The sequence below is a fragment of the Mobula hypostoma genome, chromosome 7, assembly GCF_963921235.1.
Source record: "Mobula hypostoma chromosome 7, sMobHyp1.1, whole genome shotgun sequence".
NCBI classification, from domain to species: domain Eukaryota; kingdom Metazoa; phylum Chordata; class Chondrichthyes; order Myliobatiformes; family Myliobatidae; genus Mobula; species Mobula hypostoma.
This window is the reverse complement of record NC_086103.1, coordinates 142,271,405-142,290,769: the sequence shown is the minus strand read 5'-3', so window position 1 is coordinate 142,290,769 and position 19,365 is coordinate 142,271,405. Positions and strand designations below refer to the sequence as shown.

The window sequence follows — 19,365 nt, the reverse complement described above, 5'->3', positions numbered from 1 at the left end:
CGGAGGCGCGAAGTTTTCAGACAGACTCAAGAGTCGGCTGTGGTCGGGTGCTTCCAGGATGCTGCATTGGCAAGTTTGCGGCGCTGGAATCTCATGGCAGGGAGAGAGTTTCTCTTCCTTCTATGGTATTACCTTTGCACTGTTGTAACTATATGTTATAATTATATGGTTTTTGTCAATTTTTTTAGTCTTGGTTTGTCTTGTGTTGCTGTGATATCTTTCTGGAGGAACATTGTATCATTTCTTAATGCATGCATTACTAAATGACAATAAAAGAGGATTGCGTGTCCTCATAATCTAATCTAATATATAAAATGTCTTTTTCCTCTATTGTGTATTGTATTGTACTACTGCCGCAAAGGTAACAAATTGGTTTTAAAAGTGATTCTGATTTTTTTTTCTATTTGTATGCGCACAGTTTGTTGTCTTTTGCACGCTGGTTATCTGCCCTGTTGTGTGTGGTCCTTCATTGATTGTATTATGGTTATTAGATTTATTGAGATACCCACAAGAAAATGAATTTCAGGGTGGTATATGATGACACATACGTACTTGATAATAAATTTACTTTGAACTTTAAAGATTGTATTAAGACTGTTTTCAAGACCAGTCTCTGAGACAGTCCTTCTTTTGCCAAAGACATAATGAAATAATCATTTGACATTTAATTTCAGTAGTTAAGTTTGACATCGTGAATGTCGGGCACGACACGTTCTACCTCTAGAGGCACTGCCTTTTAAATCACTTCCTGTGCAGGTTAATTTGGATTTCAATTTGAAGCACATTAAGTAGAAAGACATCCATCTCCACCCGCTCTTTATTAGTCCTTGAAACAGCGGTATCTGCAAGTCTTAAGCTTACTTAATTTACTTAATACGTTTCACAAAGTTTTCTCATTAAAAACCCTGAAGAAAATATGTTTTTGTTGATTTCATTGTTTTTTTTGAAATAAAAGAAAACCCTGAAGAAAGCTTCTGGCTCAAGTGATTTTGAGGTGTTTAATTGCCTGCCCAGCTTTGTACCCAACACACTGCAAAGGTAGTAGGATGGTGTTTAGTGAGGCCTTAGTGGCAAATAGAAATTAGACAACGTACTATAAGTTCCTGGGACGTTCTGGCAGAAGACAAGACTGGTGCTAGAATCTTTTCTTTGTCAAAGCTGTTGAGACTTTTTTTGGCTTATTTTAATATCTTGATATTAATACATCTTTGAGAACAATTAAAATCACTAATTAATCCTTTATTTTTTTTAAAGTAGTGCATTAAAATACTTTCTAATTTAAAATTGAATAACTGAAAAAAATAAATAACTTATCTTTTTCCTCCTATTTGCCAGAAAGAGAATCTCCACTCATTTGAACGCTTACACTCAATGCTTACACGCTTAGGATAGGAAAGACAAATTTCCTAGCCTGTTCAGTATAGTCGTGGAGCACTGTAGCAGATGCTCTGGCATCTGTCACTCAGTAATCTTAGACTTATGGTAGGTTTACACAAACCTGACACATGCTAACCTAGGAGCAGCTGAATCCTAGCAGATTCCTTGAAAACGCCAGCACCATTTAGCCCATGGGGATTACTGTATTTTCTCTAGTCTCCCAAAGCTGTAGTGCTCTGATGTGCCCATGTTTAAATTCAACTCTTTCAATGTTGATTTTTTTTGTGTTTACTTTGACATATATCACCATGATATCAGTCTAGAAATATGAGTTGGGAAGATAGGAAAACACTTTGATGCTGGATGCAACATTTTGAAAAATTTAGGTAAAATTTTAGCATGTTTTATAGATAATTATACAGGTCAAAAGCAAAAGCTCTTGATCCACATATGGTGCATTTTCATACATTACATTAAGCTTGTTAATAGCTGTGAAAAATTCTCATGAGATGAAGAAGGGTAAATTATGTTTTGTGATTGTAGCTAGTAATCATTGGGTTAATGTAAGTCATCAATGAGACACTGACACCACAACCAATCTCATTTCTTAAAGTAGTTGGGCCATGTCAATGAACTTCATATGTTATTCCATCTGTCAAAACCACTTTTTAATCCAAAATATTCATGAAAGGCATGGATAACTCTGGGCAAATGTTTTCAAAATCAATTACATCCTAAGATGTTTGCCCTCCAATCATCTTTGTGTTTGAGATACAATGTACACAGGTTCTTTCTTTATCACCAAATTTGGTATGTCCAGCTTAATTGTTGAATTACATGCATTTAATGGTTCCGGCATGAAATGATATTTAGTCTTAGACAAATATTTCTGTTAAACCTATGTCATTATTCTAATCTTTTAAAAAACACTAATTCTGATCTGGGTTTTCCTTTGTATCACTTCCTCTAACCTCCATCAACCCCAAATACTATCACTTCTGGGTCTAACTACCTCCACTTTAGTATTAGACCTTTTTTCTATTCTAGACTTCAATATATAAACATCAAAGAAAATTATATAATCATATTCTTGTATCAGCTGACCATATGGGTTGTTATCCATTCTTGACTTCTGTGAAGCATTGTGCACAGTTCTCCTTCAGTGATTCTCTAATTTCGAGTCTTCTTGTTATCCATTCAATTGGTTTAATTCTTATTCATATATAATTAAAGCACAGGCATTTCTTCCCATACCTTCATGGTCTTGCTTTGCTATTTTTATAAATTTCTCTAACCATATGCCCCCCTTCACATTATTTTGCTCTCCAGTTCTGACCCTCTTGTGCGTATTTTTGTACTCACCGGCAGAATGACATCACCTTCAACTACTGTGTTTTCTCTTTAGGTTAGCTACTTCAATCTACCATTGCTTCTGTCTCACTCCAGTTTTTTGACAGAATCTACTACAGAAAAAGAACTCTTTCTGACAATGCTTGCAGTTCCTTCAATTTTTTCCTAGTTTGGGTATAATTTGGTGAAGGTGGTAGAAAGGAAAGAAAATTGTTTAAGCGCTTGGTGGAATAGGGAGTGTTTTTCTATTGACAATATAAAGGGAAATTGAATATTAAACACTTGATAAATAATTAAAGCAGTAATCGACTCTTTGTGCCTGTTTCGCCAACTGGTGAGGTATAAGATCCTGCCTCATCTTTTAACTTGCTGCGATCTGCACTGGCTTAGATTCCCTTATGACCTAAAAATCTGTGTTGACTTTGTTCGTAAATATAACTTGCTGAAATTTAGAAGATTGAGGGGGAATCTTATTGAAACGTATAAAATTCTAAAGGGATTGGACAAGCTAGATGCAGGAAGATTGTTCCCGATGTTGGGGAAGTCCAGAACGAGGGGTCACAGTTAAGGATAAAGGGGAAGCCTTTAAGGACCAAGATGAGAAAAAACTTCTTCACACAGAGAATGGTGAATCTGTGGAATTCTCTGCCACAGGAAACAGTTGAGGCCAGTTCATTGGCTATATTTAAGAGGGAGTTAGATATGGCCCTTGTGGCTAAAGGGATCGGGGGTATGGAGGGAAGGCAGGTACAGGGTTCTGAGTTGGATGATCAGCCATGATCATAATGGCGGTGCAGGCTCAAAGGGCCGAATGGCCTACTCCTGCACCTATTTTCTATGTTTCTATACACAATGGCTGGGAATTCCAGTGCATCACTAACCTTTAACTAAAAAATTTTTTCTTGAGTCTGTGCTGAATATTTTAGGGTTCTGGACACCCCATGGAGAGGGAGCCTTGGTATTCCACCAACTGTCTCAAACATTGGGAGAATTTTGTTTTAGAATTCTGGCCTCTCCAGTTCCTTTGAGGCCTCATGGTCAGAGTTGACCATGGATATTACGTCTATTACAACTATCTTCTTCCTTGTGTGGGGATATCAGATCTGTACACATTCTTACAACTACACACTCACCAGAGCCCAGTATAATTGCTATAAGACTACTCTTTTGCTTTAATCTTCTTATGATAAAAGCAAATTTAAGCTTTACTTTCCACACTGTGTACAGAGTAGCATTCAGTGATTCATGTCCAAGGACACTCGGGTCCTCTGAACACCAAGGCTTCTCATTTTCTTACAATTTAAAGATAATTAAGTAACTGTATAGAGGGTTAGTTGGACCACATGAGCACCGTGTATAATTATAACCTGTTTTTAAAAGGGAGTGTAATTGCATTGGAGGCAATTCACTCTGGATTCCCAAGACAAGCTCATTAACTTATGTGGAACAATAGTATAGATTAGGTCTTTATTTATTGGAGTTTGGAAGAATGAGTGGGAAACTTATCAAAACATGTAAGATTCTGAGGCAAACAACAGGAATTCTGCAGATGCTGGAAATTGAAGCAACACACATCAAAGTTGCTGGTGAATGCAGCAGGCCAGGCAGCATCTCTAGGAAGAGGTACAGTTGACGTTTCAGGCCGAGACCCTTCGTCAGGACTAACTGAAGGAAGAGTTAGTAAGAGATTCTGAGGGTTACCAGGCAGCACAGGCTGAGAGGTTGTCATAGTCATAGACATACTTTATTGATCCTGGGGGAAATTGGTTTTCATTACAGTTGCACCATAAATAATTAAATAGTAATAAAACCATAAATAGTTAAATAGTAATATGTAAATTATGCCAGGAAATAAGTCCAGGACCAGCCTATTGGCTCAGAGTGTCTGACCCTCCAAGGGAAGAGTTGTAAGGTTTGATGGCCACAGGCAGGAATGACTTCCTATGACACTCTGTGTTGCATCTTGATGGAATGAGTCTCTGGCTGAATGTACTCCTGTGCCCAACCAGTACATTTGGTAGTGGATGGGAGACATTGTCCAAGATGGCATGTAACTTGGACAGCATCCTCTTTTCAGACACCACCGTCAGAGAGTCCAGTTCCATCCCTACAACATCACTGGCCTTACGAATGAGTTTGTTGATTCTGTTGGTGTCTGTTACCCTCAGCCCGCTGCCCCAGCACACAACAGCAAACATGATAGCACTGGCCACCACAGACTCGTAGAACATCCTCAGCATTGTCCGGCAGATATTAAAGGACCTCAGTCTCCTCAGGGAATAGAGACGGCTCTGACCTTTCTTGTAGACAGCCTCAGTGTTCTTTGACCAGTCCAGTTTATTGTCAGTTCAAATCCCCAGGTATTTGTAATCCTCCACCATGTCCACACTGACCCCCCTGGATGGAAACAGGGGTCACCGGTACCTTAGCTCTCCTCAGGTCTACCACCAGCTCCTTAGTCTTTTTCATATTAAGCTGCAGATAATTCTGCTCACACCATGTGACAAAGTTTCCTACTGTAGCCCTGTACTCAGCCTCATCTCCCTTGCTGATGCATCCAACTATGGCAGAGTCATCAGAAAACTTCTGAAGATGACAAGACTGTGCAGTAGTTGAAGTCCAAGGTGTAAACAGTGAAGTGAAAGGGAGACAAGACAGTCCCCTGTGGAGCCCCAGTGCTGCTGATCACTCTGTCGGACACACAGTGTTGCAAGCACATGTACTGTGATATGCCAGTCAGGTAATCAAGAATCCATGACACCAGGAAAACATCCACCTCCATCCACGTCCATCACCTCACACTAAGGGAGTATTTTAAATTAGTAAGTACGGTTTCAAATAAAGGTCATTCATTTAAGGGAAGAAAATTTTCTTCTCACGAAGCACGGTGAATATTTGTAATTCTGTACCCTGTGAAGGTGAGTCATTATTCAAGATTGAACTTAACAGGTAAGGAATTTAAATATGATAGAAATTGGGCAGGAATGTGGAGCTGAGGCACCACATTGGATAATATCATTTTATTGAAAGGTGGAACAAGCTCAGGGGTGTTTTGTACCAAATGTATTGTGCATTTTTGTATACTTGTATAGCTTAGGCTCCAGAGAAAGCATATAACCAATAGGAATATGTTATATTTTTGCTAATTTTTAAATACTTCTTGTCTTCTGTTTCAGTTGTATACCTTGTGGTGTTCCATCTGTCTTTTATCATGTTTGCGTGGTCCTATTGGAAGACTATATTTACATCACCAGCCAGGCCATCAAAAGAGGTGAGTACTGCATTGCCAGTGAAGAGTTCTGGGTGAATTTCATTATAAAGTTTTCGGAAATGATAATTTGAATACGTTTGTCTTACTAAATACAAAGGCTGTGTTTTGCAGTAAAGCAATCAGTTACCCACTCCCATTTATTATTTAGATTGTATCAAAAATGCAACAGGTTGTCTGTATTTATTTTCTTTCTAGAGGTGGTGGGTATTCAAAAATGATAACGGCTGCAGCCTTATAACAAAATGAATATTAGCCCCACTTTCTCCTCTTGCAATTTTACCTCCAATAAGTTAGATACTGTTAAAAAGTTTTAAAGACCTTATTTTAAGCATCAATTATTGGCAAATTGATGTCGTTGTTTTACTTTTTGCCATTGTAAGTAAGTCAAAGAGTAAAAAGAAATACAGTATGAACAATATACAGTAATGAATCTATTCTATCAAGTTACAATTTTAGATAGAAATAATGTTACCCAGTATACTTTAAAATAGGTACAGCTAATCAATTTGGAAAGAGTATCAATAAAACATTAAGTACAACTGAAAAAAAGCTTTAAAAGTTCTATATTTTGGCCAAAGAGATATGATATTTCAATATAATCTAATCTGTGTTTAGGAAACTTATTTTCCACAACTTTAATATATCAAAATATTATGCAGGTCTTTTTTTGTTACTATAGATAGTTCCCTAGGTTAATATTTCACTTTCTTTTTCCTCCAGCTGCACTCTCTTCATGCCGTTAAGCACCTATGTAGGAGAGCCGTTTAAATGATCAGTATTGTTATATTTTACATCTTTCAGTTTCTGGCATCTTGCTTTAAGAAGGCTGAAGCCACAGGGATTATCTTTCCTTGTCAGAATTTAAGTAAGAAATTGCCCACTGGTTCTTAAGTACAGTGCCTGTAGTATCAAGGACATGAGTGCATTTTTTTTTCCTGTTTGAATGCCAATAAAACCAAAGGCTGAGAATCTTGAGGAGGCCAGCTATGTGATATAGGACATGGTATTTGGAAGAAATTACCTGGCAAAATGTTTTGAAAAAATAAGATTTAGAGATTCTTGTGGATGTTATCAGTCAAACACTGACTGGGACTTCTCTGTGACAATGGCGCATTGTTGGTTGGAGTGAAATTCTTTGAATGCTAAATGAATTCTGGGCAGCACTTAGGCATCGTTGGATGGAGTCAGTTTCACAGAGGCAAATAAACAAAGCATTTGAGATTGTTCAAATGCACTTGAGTTACTCAGTTGTATAGCAATATTTTTCTGTTCGCTGCACGAAATACAGACACTTAGACCACGTTGAATGGGGCCAAGAGCCTTGGACAACGTGGTCTGATTTTGCAAAATACCAGAATAATGTAAGTAAGTATCCATAAGTTTTTGGGCCCCTGACCTAATGACAACCGTTAGCTGGTTCCACTTACTTGTTTTCCTTGTTTGATGTATTGTCTGTCTATCTGTCCAGGTACCATATCCGATGCGGACTTTGGTGACCATGGTTTTCCATCTATCTTTCATTTTTTGGATGACTTCCATTTCCTCGATGTGTAGCCACTTGGCTATGCTTTTGATGTACATAAGCCGAGGTCTTCCTCTAGGTTTACTCCCCTCAATCTTTCCAGAGAGTATGAGTTTTTCTAGTTCATCTTTCCGCATGATGTGTCCTAGGAATTTGAGTTGTCTTTCTCTTATTGTTGGTATGAGTGATCGAACTGCTTGGGCTCTTCTGAGAACAACTTCATTTGATGTGTGTGTGGTCCATGATATTTTTAACATTCTCCTGTAGAACCATAATTCAGCTGCTTCTAGTCTCTTTTCCATTGCTGGAGGAATGGTCCAGCATTCACTTCCATAAGTCAGGATAGAATAAATGTAGCACTGCAGTATTCTGTTTTTAGTGTACGTGCTCATCTTTCTGTATTTGATATCTGTGTCGCACCTGCCAATACTTGTTATTAGGCTGCCAAGACATTTGAATTTGTTGACTTGTTTGATGTTTGTATTTCCTATCTTGATCACACATTGTGGGATGTTTGTCTTTCTGGAGATGACCATGCTTTCTGTCTTCTTGGTGTTGATTGAGAGGCCTCTGTGATTACTTTCTGCTGCCACTACAGTGAGTAGTTCTTGAAGTTTTGTTTCTGAGTCAGCTATTAGTACGATGTCATCAGCATATCTGATGTTATTTATATTATGGCCTCCAATTGTGAATCCTTTGATGTCTTTGATACTTCTCAAGATATTTTCACTATACAGGTTGGATAAGTCTGGTGAAAAGACACAACCTTGCCTGACTCCTCTCATGATATTCACGTACTCACTCACTTCTCCTTCTATTCTGATGGATGCTGTCTGGTCCCAGTATACGTTTCTTAAGAAACGTATATCTTTCCCATCTATGTCAAGATCTTGAATCATTTCCAGAAGATCTTGCTGTCTGACAGTATCAAAAGCTTTTGTATAGTCAATGAAACATAGGTAGATGTCTTTTTGTACCTGGATGGTTCGTTCACAGATCATCCGTAGCATGAAAATTGCATTTCTGGTTCCAGTGTTTTCCACAAAGCTACATTGTTCTTTACTGATTTCTGGTTTTATACAGCGTCTTGCTCTCATCATGATTACTCTGAGAATTTTTACCACTTTTTGCCAAGCTCATCAGGCTTATTGTACGATGTAACTCACATTCTGTTGCTCCCTCTTTCTTTGGAAGTGTAATTAACACTGATTTACTTAAATCATCAGGTATCTCCCCGTGATCATAGATTTCATTTGCTATTTCTGTTATTTTCTCTATTCTAAAATCTTCTAAGGCCAGTATCATTTCAACAGCAATGTTGTCTGGACCAGTTGCTCTGTTATGTTTTGTTTTATTTACAGCTGCTCGAATTTCTGATTTTAGAATGCTAGATCCTTCAAGATTCTATTTTATGTTCGATTGTTTTATGGTTGTTGATAATCCAGTGGTTCTGATCTTTTTGGGTTCTTTAATTTTCTCATCTTTATTTTCATTTTGTATGTGGTCGCTTCCACAGTCTGCTCCAGGGATGTATCGTTGGTCCCAATCAAATCTAGTATACTGCCAGATCCCTAGAATACTTCCAGACCTTGATCGGTATGGTCAAATTTTATGTACATTATTGGTAGGAGAAATTAAAAATACTGTTTAAATGCAAGCAAGAGACTGATAAATTTGTTAGAAATAGTCTCTTGTCAGAAGTTTCTATATGTATATAAAAAGGCAAAGAAAGTGAGTGTAAATGTATGTTCCTTAAAGGCAAACATGAATTTATAAATGAGGAGTAAGGAAGTGGCTGAGGAATCAAACTACTGCTTTGCGTCTACTTTCATGAATGATTGAGATGCTGAACTCTGATTGTAATTGCTCCGATGGCTATTGAGACAGTAAACATTGATCCTTTGGAATGAAGCTCAGCAAATGTGACTTTACTACTGACAGAAGGAAAGAAGAGAGAAAACAGGAACTACAATGTGTTATTGTGATGTTGGTGGTTGGGAAAATGCTGAAATCTGTAACAAAGAATATGATGACCAAATATTTATAAAGAATAAGAGTCCGTATGGATTTTTAAAGGAAAAATTAGGTTTAACTGAACAATCTACTGAAATGCTTTGAAGATGTGACTAGGATAAGGGTGGTCGCCAATGGGTGTTGTGCATTTGGATTTTCAGAAGGCCCTTGATAAGGTTAGACTACAGAGATCCGAGGAAGTGTATTTCTATGTGTTGAGAATTGCACAATGCCAAAGCTGCCTGAGGAAGTGGTAGAGATGGGTACAACTACAATATTTTAAAAACATTTGACCAGGTACATGGATAGGAAAAGTTTCGAGGGATATAGGCCAAATGCATGAAAATGGAGCTAGCTCAGCTAAGCACTTTGGTCAGCATTGTTGATTTGGGCTGAAAAGCATATTTCTGTATTACATAACTCTAAATAACCATATAACAATTACAGCACGGAAACAGGCCATCTCGGCCCTTCTAGTCCGTGCTGAACTCCTACTCTCACCTAGTCCCACCGACCTGTGCTCAGCCCATAACCCTCCATTCCTTTCCTGTCCATATAGCTATGTGGGAATAAATTACCTTCCTCAGGTTAGCAGGCTGGGCCTGATGGGATACCATAGAGATGACTGCTTGGGGCCTCAACTACATAAAATGGAGTCTGTGGATTTACTGGATTTCACATAATCAAGATGCTGAAACTGGAGGTAGGGTGGCAAGTTGGAGATGCATCTCTACCAAAGGAGGTGTAAGGCACTCATTCCCTCCGCTAGCCTTCAGGTCACCCTTGGGCAAAGTGTAGCATATGCTTAGGGTCAGGATCACATGAAGCCATGGGAGCAGGTGGTGGATGGTCGTATGACCAGCTGGTGCATATCACAAGTCCTGGTTATGCGACCCCCTAATGCCAGGCAGACAATCGCTGAAAGGTATTGATAGTGGCTGTGGTCACCTGTCTTGTAAAGTCTCTGCCCAGAAGAAGGCAATGACAAACCACTTCTGTAGAACAATTTGCCCAGAACAGTCATGATCACCCACATCATACGACACGGCACATAACGAACAAACGAAGCTGGAAGATGTTGCTGCAGCTGATCATGCATAGGTCAACCTGATGCTATTGCTATTAAGTTGGTAAGAATGTCAAAAGGGCTACTCAGCAATAATTTCAAGCAAGCCATCATAGGAAGTGGAAAGGTATCAATGGCTGCTGAAATCTTCTGCTTCATCGATGACTTTCCTTTAAACATAAGATCAGAAGTTTACATGGGTATTATTTGCAGTGTACAGTTCTACCTGTGCTCATATGCATCAGAATCTAGACAATATTTTACTGATGCTTGATGAATGGCAAGTAATGTGTGTGCTACACAAATTCCAGGCAATGACTACTTTCAATATGAGAGCCAGATCTCTTACTTGATTCTTAGATCATGGCTGCTCGTGGGAGGACGAATCTCAGAGTTGTATTCTAGAAACATACTTTGATAATAAATGTACTTTGGACTTTGAATGTACTGTTCAGGTGCCGCCGCATTTACTGTGTAAACATTCACACCACTGCCACCAGTGCACAATAGATGCAGTGTATACCATCTGGAATGTGCATTGAAGCTACTTGCAAAGATCTCTTTTACACTATGTCTTTTTCAAACGCACAACTTCTACCAAATAATTTGAGGTCCGAAAGGATAAATGGAAACTGTAGGTGAATGTCCCCACTTTCTAATTCCCCATAATGTCATACACAAATTAGTTTATGGAATGTGAGCATCAGTGGCAATACTGGAGCCAATGGGTGTCAATAGCAGATAAAATGAATGAGGTTTCAGTGAAGGGCACCACTTTGTTCTGGATAGTGTAGAGCCTCTTTGGTGTTATTGAAGATGTTCATCTTGACAAGTGGAAAGCATTCTGCTACATTCCTAACTTGTGTTTTGTAGATAGGCAGCATGGCAGCACTTGTAATTCTTGCCTCTGTCTACAAGCAGTTTAGACATCCTGCCCCGGTAACTGCGTGGTTTTCTTCCAGGTGCTCAGATTTCCTCCCACATTCCAAGACATACTGGTTAGTACATTAATTGGTCACATGGATGTAATTGGGCAGTATAGGGTCATTGGACCAGAAGGGCTTGTTAACGTGCTGCATCCCTGAATAAAAATTGTGTTTAAAAAGATAGTGAAAAGGCTTTGTGGTGTCAAGAAAAGAGGCAGCCTCTGCAAAGTTAAAGCTTCTGACCTGCTGTTGTAGATAGTACTTTTTGGCGAGTTCAGTTAAATTACTGGTTATGATGACTCTTTCGTTCATTTCAGGGATATTAGAAGGTAATGTAATTAAATGTGAAGGCCTTTATAGCAAGAGAATGTGACTGCAGGAACAAGGATGTATTGCTGCAATTGTACATGAGGGAGACCACACTGACAGCATTATGTGCAATTCTGGTTTCCTTATCTGAGGAAGAATATTCTTGCTATGTATTGGCAGGAATGATGTATGAAATGAAATTGGGGTTAATAGCTTATATTCGCTAGAATTTAGAAGAATAAAAGGGAATCTTAAAGATTCAATGTTTCAGGGTGGGAAATTTGTTAATCCCCATCCACTCCTACGGTATGTGCACAGTTGTAACTCACCTGTAAACATATCTAGAATGGTGGTTGAGTCAAAGACAAAGAAAGTAAATGCTGACAGATTGGAGAAAATAACATTATATTGTCCACATTAATAATACTTTAATAATAAATCTGGATCAATTATAGCAAATCCATTGGGGGTGGGGGAGGTGGGGATGTCCCCAGCAGTAAAGTGCTAAAAATTGATTATTACTTTCATGAGTGAATATAGCAAGTTTTGTAGCTGAATGATTCATCATACTACCTACTAAAATTGAATCTATGATGAAATTACTGGAATTGCTTCTTTCCCACGCATGAAATGATTGTGGAAATCAGTATTTAATATAATCAATTTTTATTTTGCAGTTCAGCTTGATAAAATCTGATAGGGAACAATATGATCAGGAAGAGAGGCCAGAAACACAGCAAGAAATTCTCAGAAAAGCTGCCAAAGAGTTACCTGTTTACACCAGGACTGCAAATGGAGGTAATCTGAACTTCAGATAATTGAGTTTAATTGAATTAATAATAAAATAGATTTTAAACAGTCATTGTTTCTAAAATCAGGTACTGCATTATTTTCACATATCTCTTTGCTTAGATGTTAACAGCTTGCATTTGTACTTTTTCTTTTGATGAAAAGTTACTAATGCACTGAAGTTCAAGAAAAAAAATTCTTCCAAACCATCCCAACCTAATTAATCACTGATCCTCAGGTTACAGGATCATTACTGCTATATATTGACTATCACTTGGAAGTTCAGTAGATAGACTGTTTCATTAAGCATAAGGGAGACTCATTAATATCAGTGATGTGTCCAGAATAGGCCTGTGTTAAGAAATGTACCTTACTTTGTCATCTGTCTGAAATAGAAAAGTCTGCTGAAAAAGCTTTGCTGCAGTGATTCTTGCAGGATTTTTGTGAAAAGATTTCATCTTCAGTGAAGGCATCTTTCATCATATAATGTGGCGTTTCTGGTTGGATAGAACTGCTGTACCAAACAACATTGCAACAGAGGCAAATTCCTCCAGCATTTTGTTTGTGTTGATTGGGATTTCCAGCATCTGCAGATGTTCTCATGTTTGTGATTGCGACATAGGTTTTTTTTATGACTGGATGCCTGTAATTAGTGGTGTTCTACAGGAAATGGTGCTGGGATCCTTTGATTATAATATATGTAAATGATTTTGATATGGATGTATGAAGCACGATCTGTAAGTTAACGTATGGCATAAAGATTAGTGGAGTTCTTGATAATGTGGAGGGTAGTCTTGGGTTGCATGATATGTCAGATAGAGTTTAAACTAAATAAATGTGAGGTGATGCATTTTTGAGTACTAATGAAGCTAGAACATACTTCATGAATGGTAGAGTCCTAGGAAGTATTAAGCAATGGGGCTCTTGATGTACAAGTTCAGATATCCTTGGAGGTGGCAGCACAGGTGGGTAATGTGGTTAAGAAGACATATGGAATATTAGTAAGGGCACTGAGTACAAGAGCTGGGAGGGTAAGCTCCAACTTACTAGTCAGACTTCAGCTGGAGTAATGTATGCAGGTCTGTTCACTGCACTATAGGAAACAGTATAGCACTAGAGAAGGTGCAGAGAAGAATTACCAGGATATAATGTGTAATGAATATTTCAGTTATGACACTGGGAAGATTAGGTCTGATTCCTTGGCAAAAATCATTGAGCTATATAAAAATATATGGAGTAAAGATTGACTAGCATTGACAGCCCCTAATTTATTTGGTAGGACGATGGGAACCAGAGCACCGGGTCAAAAATTGGAGAGATTGAGAGGACGGTAGATGTCATCACCAGTAATTCTGTAGAGGAGGACAAGCGAGAGCAAGGTAATATCAGGGAGTGATGCAGATGCAGATACATCCAGCCCTGAGACACAGGACAGTGTCATTTGATTACCAACAATTGGTTTATTGATCATTGCAGAATGTATCTCTGCTGCTTCCTGCTCCATCCCCTCCCCACTCCCCGTTTCCCACTCTTCATCCACAAAAGAGACCCATATTAGAATCAGGTTATCATCACTCGATAATCATGAAATTTGTTTGTTTGTTGTGGCTGCAGTAGGGTACAGTACATAAAATTACTACAGTACTGTGCAGCAGTCTTAGGCACCCTAGCTATATATGTGCCTAAGACTTTTGCACAGTACTGTATAAAATGAGAGGGACAGGGAAGTGTGTTTATTTTTAATGCTAGTAGTATGTGAGGCTGTGACACTGCTGAACCTCTCATCACAGCGCTAAGCAGTATTGCATCCATATTGTACTGTCTCAGTACTTTTATATTTGTGTGCTGTAGCACTTTTTTTATTCACAGTTATTTTGTAAATAACACTATTCTTTGCATTTCTGGTCAGATGCTAATCCTATGCATTTCATTGGCTTTGTATCTGTACTCGGCACAATGACAATAAGGTTGAATCTAATCTAATCTAATCTAAATTAAGGGTAAAGGTGATGAATTTAAAGCATGGATCAGAATATGGAAATATGGTCATTACAGAGACCTGGCTGAGAGAGGGACAGGGCTGAATGCTTAATGATTTTAAAAACGCAAACACAAGGAATTCTGCAGATGCTGGAAATTCAAGCAATACACATCAAAGTTGCTGGTGAACGCAGCAGGCCAGGCAGCATCTCTAGGAAGAGGTACAGTTGACGTTTCAGGCCGAGACCCTTCATCAGGACTAACTGAAGAAAGAGCTAGTAAGAAATTTAAAAGTGGGAGGGGAAGGGGGAGATCCAAAATGATAGGAGAAGACAGGAGGCAGAGGGATGGAGCCAAGAGCTGGACAGGTGATTGGCAAAAGGAGTATGGGAGGATCATGGGACAGGAGGCCCAGGGAGAAGGAAAAGGCGGGGGGGAAGCCCAGAGGATGGGCAAGAGGTATAGTGAGAGGGACAGAGGGAGAAAAAGGAGAGAGAGAGAAAGAATGTGTGTATGATGGGGTACGAGGGGGAGGTGGGGCATTAGCGGAAGTTAGAGAAGTCAATGTTCATGCCATCAGGTTAGACGCTACCCAGACGGAATATAAGGTGTTGTTCCTCCAACCTGAGTGTGGCTTCATCTTTACAGTAGAGGAGGCCGTGGATAGGCATGTCAGAACAGGAATGGGATGTGGAATTAAAATGTGTGGCCACTGGGAGATCCTGCTTTCTCTGGTGGACAGAGCGTAGGTGTTCAGCAAAGCGGTCTCCCAGTCTGCGTCGGGTCTCGCCAATATATAGAAGGCCACATCAGGAGCAGCGGACGCAGTATATCACCCCAGCCGACTCACAGATGAAGTGTCGCCTCACCTGGAAGGACTGTCTGGGACACTTCACAACGGACGTTTCAGAAATTTCTCCAGATGTTCCTCTGTACTTTCACATCCATTCTTCATCAAATCAGATTGTCCATGGCCCCTATTTAACAGAGACGATATCATTTGATGTTTTTGATGTTCATCAAAGACATCACTTAAAACCTGTAAAGCTACTTTATATGTGATGCTTATCAATTTCTTGTGACAGTATTTAGCCACGGGGTCATTCGATTGATCTTTTTCAATAAAAACTTAGTAAGCTATCTACAGGATTTGAAACAGATCTTTGTAAACTTTATGATATGAGCACTGTCCACCAAAGATGGCTGCCGCCGTGATGCAACTGTACAAACCGGAACAGGAAATGTGAGGTGACATAAATTAGTGACGTGCATTGTGGTATTTGAAAAACTGACTAACTAGTTAACAGCGCAAACACGAGGAATTCTGCAGATGCTGGAAATTCAAGCTACGCACATCAAAGTTGCTGGTGAACACAGCAGGCCAGGCAGCATTTCTAGGAAGAGGTACAGTCGACGTTTCGGGCCGAGACCCTTCGTCAGGACTGCCTGGCCTGCTGCGTTCACCAGCAACTTTGATGTGTGTAACTAGTTAACAGAAACGTTTAGCTAAAAGATTATTTTCAATAAGTATAATTATTAATTACTACATTATTTTAGGTAACTAACTTTTTGTGCACACATTCATTTCTTTTGTGAGCTGGTTGAAAACGTGTGTGCACGCGCACACACGCATAGCTTAGAAGGAACATAGGTCTTTAGCTGTTTTTTTTTCAGGTTCAGAATGTGTAACACGAGAGGGCATTATTTTAAGGTGAGTGGGCGAAAGTTCGAAGGAGTTTTGCAGGGCAAGTTTTTTTTTTATATATACAGAGTGCTGGGTGCCAAGAATGTGCTGTCAGTGCAGAAATGAGGAATTTCTTTAGTCAGAGAATGGTGAATCTGTAGAATTCATTGCCACAGGTAGCTGTGGAGGCCAAGTCATTGGGTATATTTAAAGTGAATGTTGATAGGTCCTTGATTAGAAAGGGCATCAAAGAGTACAGGGAGAAGGCAGGAAAATAGGTTTAGAGGGAAACTAAATCAGCCATGGTGGAGTGTACTGTATGGGCCAAATAGCCTAATCCTGCTCCTATGTCTTATGGAGGTAAATACTTTAAAGACCTTTAAGAGGTATATGAGCCTCAAGAGAATGGAGGGATATAGACATTGTGTAGGCAGAAGGGATTAGGTTTAATTTGGCTTTTAATTACTAGTTTAATTAGTTAGGTATAGCATCATGGCCAAAGGCCAGTTCCTGTGCTGGTTTGTTCTGTGTTCTACGTTAGATTGGATATACATACTTTATACTTTATTGTCGCCAGACAATTGGTGCTAGAACGTACAATCATCACAGCGATATTTGATTCTGCGCTTCACACTCCCTGGATTACAGATATTAAATATTAAAGATATTAAAAATAGTTAAAATTAGTAAGTATTAAAAATTTTAATTATAAATCATAAATAGAAAACAGAAAAATGGGAAGTAAGGTAGTGCAAAAAAACCGAGAGGCAGGTCCGGATATTTGGAGGATACGGCCCAGATCTGGGTCAGGATCCATTCAGCAGTCTTATCACAGTTGGAAAGAAGCTGTTCCCAAATCTGGCCATACAAGTCTTCAAGCTCCTGAACCTTCTCCCAGAGGGAGGAGGGGTGAAAAGTTGTGTTGGCTGGGTGGGTCATGTCCTTGATTATCTTGGCAGCACTGCTCCGACAGCGTGCGGTGTAAAGTGAGTCCACGGACAGAAGATTGGTTTGTGTGATGTGCTGCGCCGTGTTCACGATCTTCTGCAGCTTCTTTCGGTCTTGGACAGGACAACTTCCATACCAGGTTGTGATGCACCCTAGAAGAATGCTTTCTACGGTGCATCTATAAAAATCTACAGTAGATTCTGGTTAATTAGGGCAGCCACTAATTTGGGACATCTCTTAAAGAACAAAAATTAATCAAGAAAATAGCCCAGATCCCTTCATTTACTTGGGACTGGAGCATCAGTTTTGAATTAAATTGACTTTATACTATACATGCTTCATATACATGAGTAAAAATCTTTAAATTATATCTCTGTCTAAATGTGCGATTTATAGTAATTTATAATAAATAGTATGTACAACAGGACAGTCAATATAACATAGAAATACAATTGTATCAGCATGAAGTAATCATTCTGATGGCCTGGTGTACTTGTGTGGCCGTTAACCACTACACAGTGCTTAGAGTGAGCCAGTTTGTAAATGGTATCAGTTGTGTGTGCTTGTGTTATGTTATCCATTTGAACTGATGGATGCCGATTCAAAAAGCAGGAATTTATTGTTGGATTACAACAATACTTCATACAGGTAGGCATTAAAAGCAGTGTATTATCTGTACTTGGTGTCTGCACTGATTTTGTTCATTTACAGTCAATCAAAAGAACACAGCCTACACTGGATGAATTACTCCATCAATAACTATTAGGAGCTGAAACAGTTCAAAGAACGGTAGTAGTGTTCTAATTTGTTCTATATTTCATTTAAATACATAATCCTTTACTCAGTTAAACATTAGTTTATCTTTTTTTTTAATACCTTTTTTAACTATTTCCATGAAATTTCAGCTAATTGGAGCAGCTTCTTAATTGGGCCAAAATATACTGATCCCAATTTGTCCCAATTAACCAGAATACTTTACTCTTTACCCAGAGAGTGGCGACTATTCTAAATACACTCGCTGAGAAAGTGGTGGAAGCAGATTGACTGACAACATTTAATAAGTGCCTAGACAAGATCTTCAAAGTTCAAATTAAGTTTATTATTAAAGTCATACATGTCACCATATACAACCCTGAGATTCATTTTCTTGTGGGCATTTTCAGTAAATCCAAGAACCTTAATAGAATTAAAGAAAGACTGCACCAACAGGGCGGACAAACAACCAATGTGCAAAAGGCAACAAACTGCAATACAAAATAAATAAATATGCAATACAAAATAAATAAACAATAAATATCAAGAACATGAGATGAACAGTCCATGAAAGTGAGTCCATAGGTTGTGGGAACAGTTCAGTGATGGGGTGAGTGATGTTATCCCTATGGTTCAAGAGCCTGATGGTTGAGAGGTAATGACTATTCCTGAGCCTGGTAGTGTGAGATGTGAGGCTCCTGCACCACCTTCCTGATGGCAGCAGCGAAGAGAGAACATGATGTGGGTAGTGGGGGTCCCTGTTGATGGATGCTGCTTTCCTGCAACAGCACTCCATGTAGATGTGCTCAGTGGAGGGGAAGGCTTTACCCGTGATGGACTTACCCATATCCACTACTTTTGTAGGATTTCCTTTCAAGGACATTGGTTCCATACCAGGCTGTGATGCAGCCAGTCAAATATACTTTCCGGCACTCACTTATACAAGTTTGTCAAAGTATTAGATGTCATGCCAATTCTTTGCAAGCTTCTAAGGAAGTAGAGGAGCTACCATGCTTTCTTCATAATTGCACTTGCGTGTCGGGCCCAGGACAGGTCCTCTGAAATGATAACACCGAGCAATTTAAAGTTACTGACCCTCTCCACCTTTGAGTACTGGCTTGTGGACCTCTGATTTCCTTGTCCTGAAGCCAATAATGAGCTCTTTGGTCTTACCGACATTGAGTGGGAGTTTGTTGTTGTGGCACCACTCAGCCAGATTTTCAATCTCCCTCCTATATGCTGATTTGTGAACACCATTGATTCAGCCAATGCCAAGAACTAGAAGGCAAGGGGCCAGATGCTAAAAGATAGGAATCACATGGATAGTAACCACTGGTTTCCATACATATTAGATTTACTCTTCAAAGAAAAGTGGAG

At 39.1% G+C, this 19,365-nt stretch overlaps 1 protein-coding gene across 4 annotated transcripts in view; it reads left to right on the top strand.

Annotated features, from left to right (window-relative positions):
- LOC134349612 (palmitoyltransferase ZDHHC20-B-like) overlaps window positions 1-19,365 on the top strand; it is a 79,835-nt gene that overhangs the window by 19,222 nt on the left and 41,248 nt on the right. For all 4 annotated transcript variants that reach the window (XM_063054189.1, XM_063054188.1, XM_063054187.1 and 1 more), the window contains exons 3-4: window positions 5,904-5,998; window positions 12,512-12,632. In XM_063054189.1, the coding sequence (XP_062910259.1) occupies window positions 5,904-5,998; window positions 12,512-12,632 (216 nt within the window). The remainder of the gene's footprint in view (window positions 1-5,903; window positions 5,999-12,511; window positions 12,633-19,365) is intronic.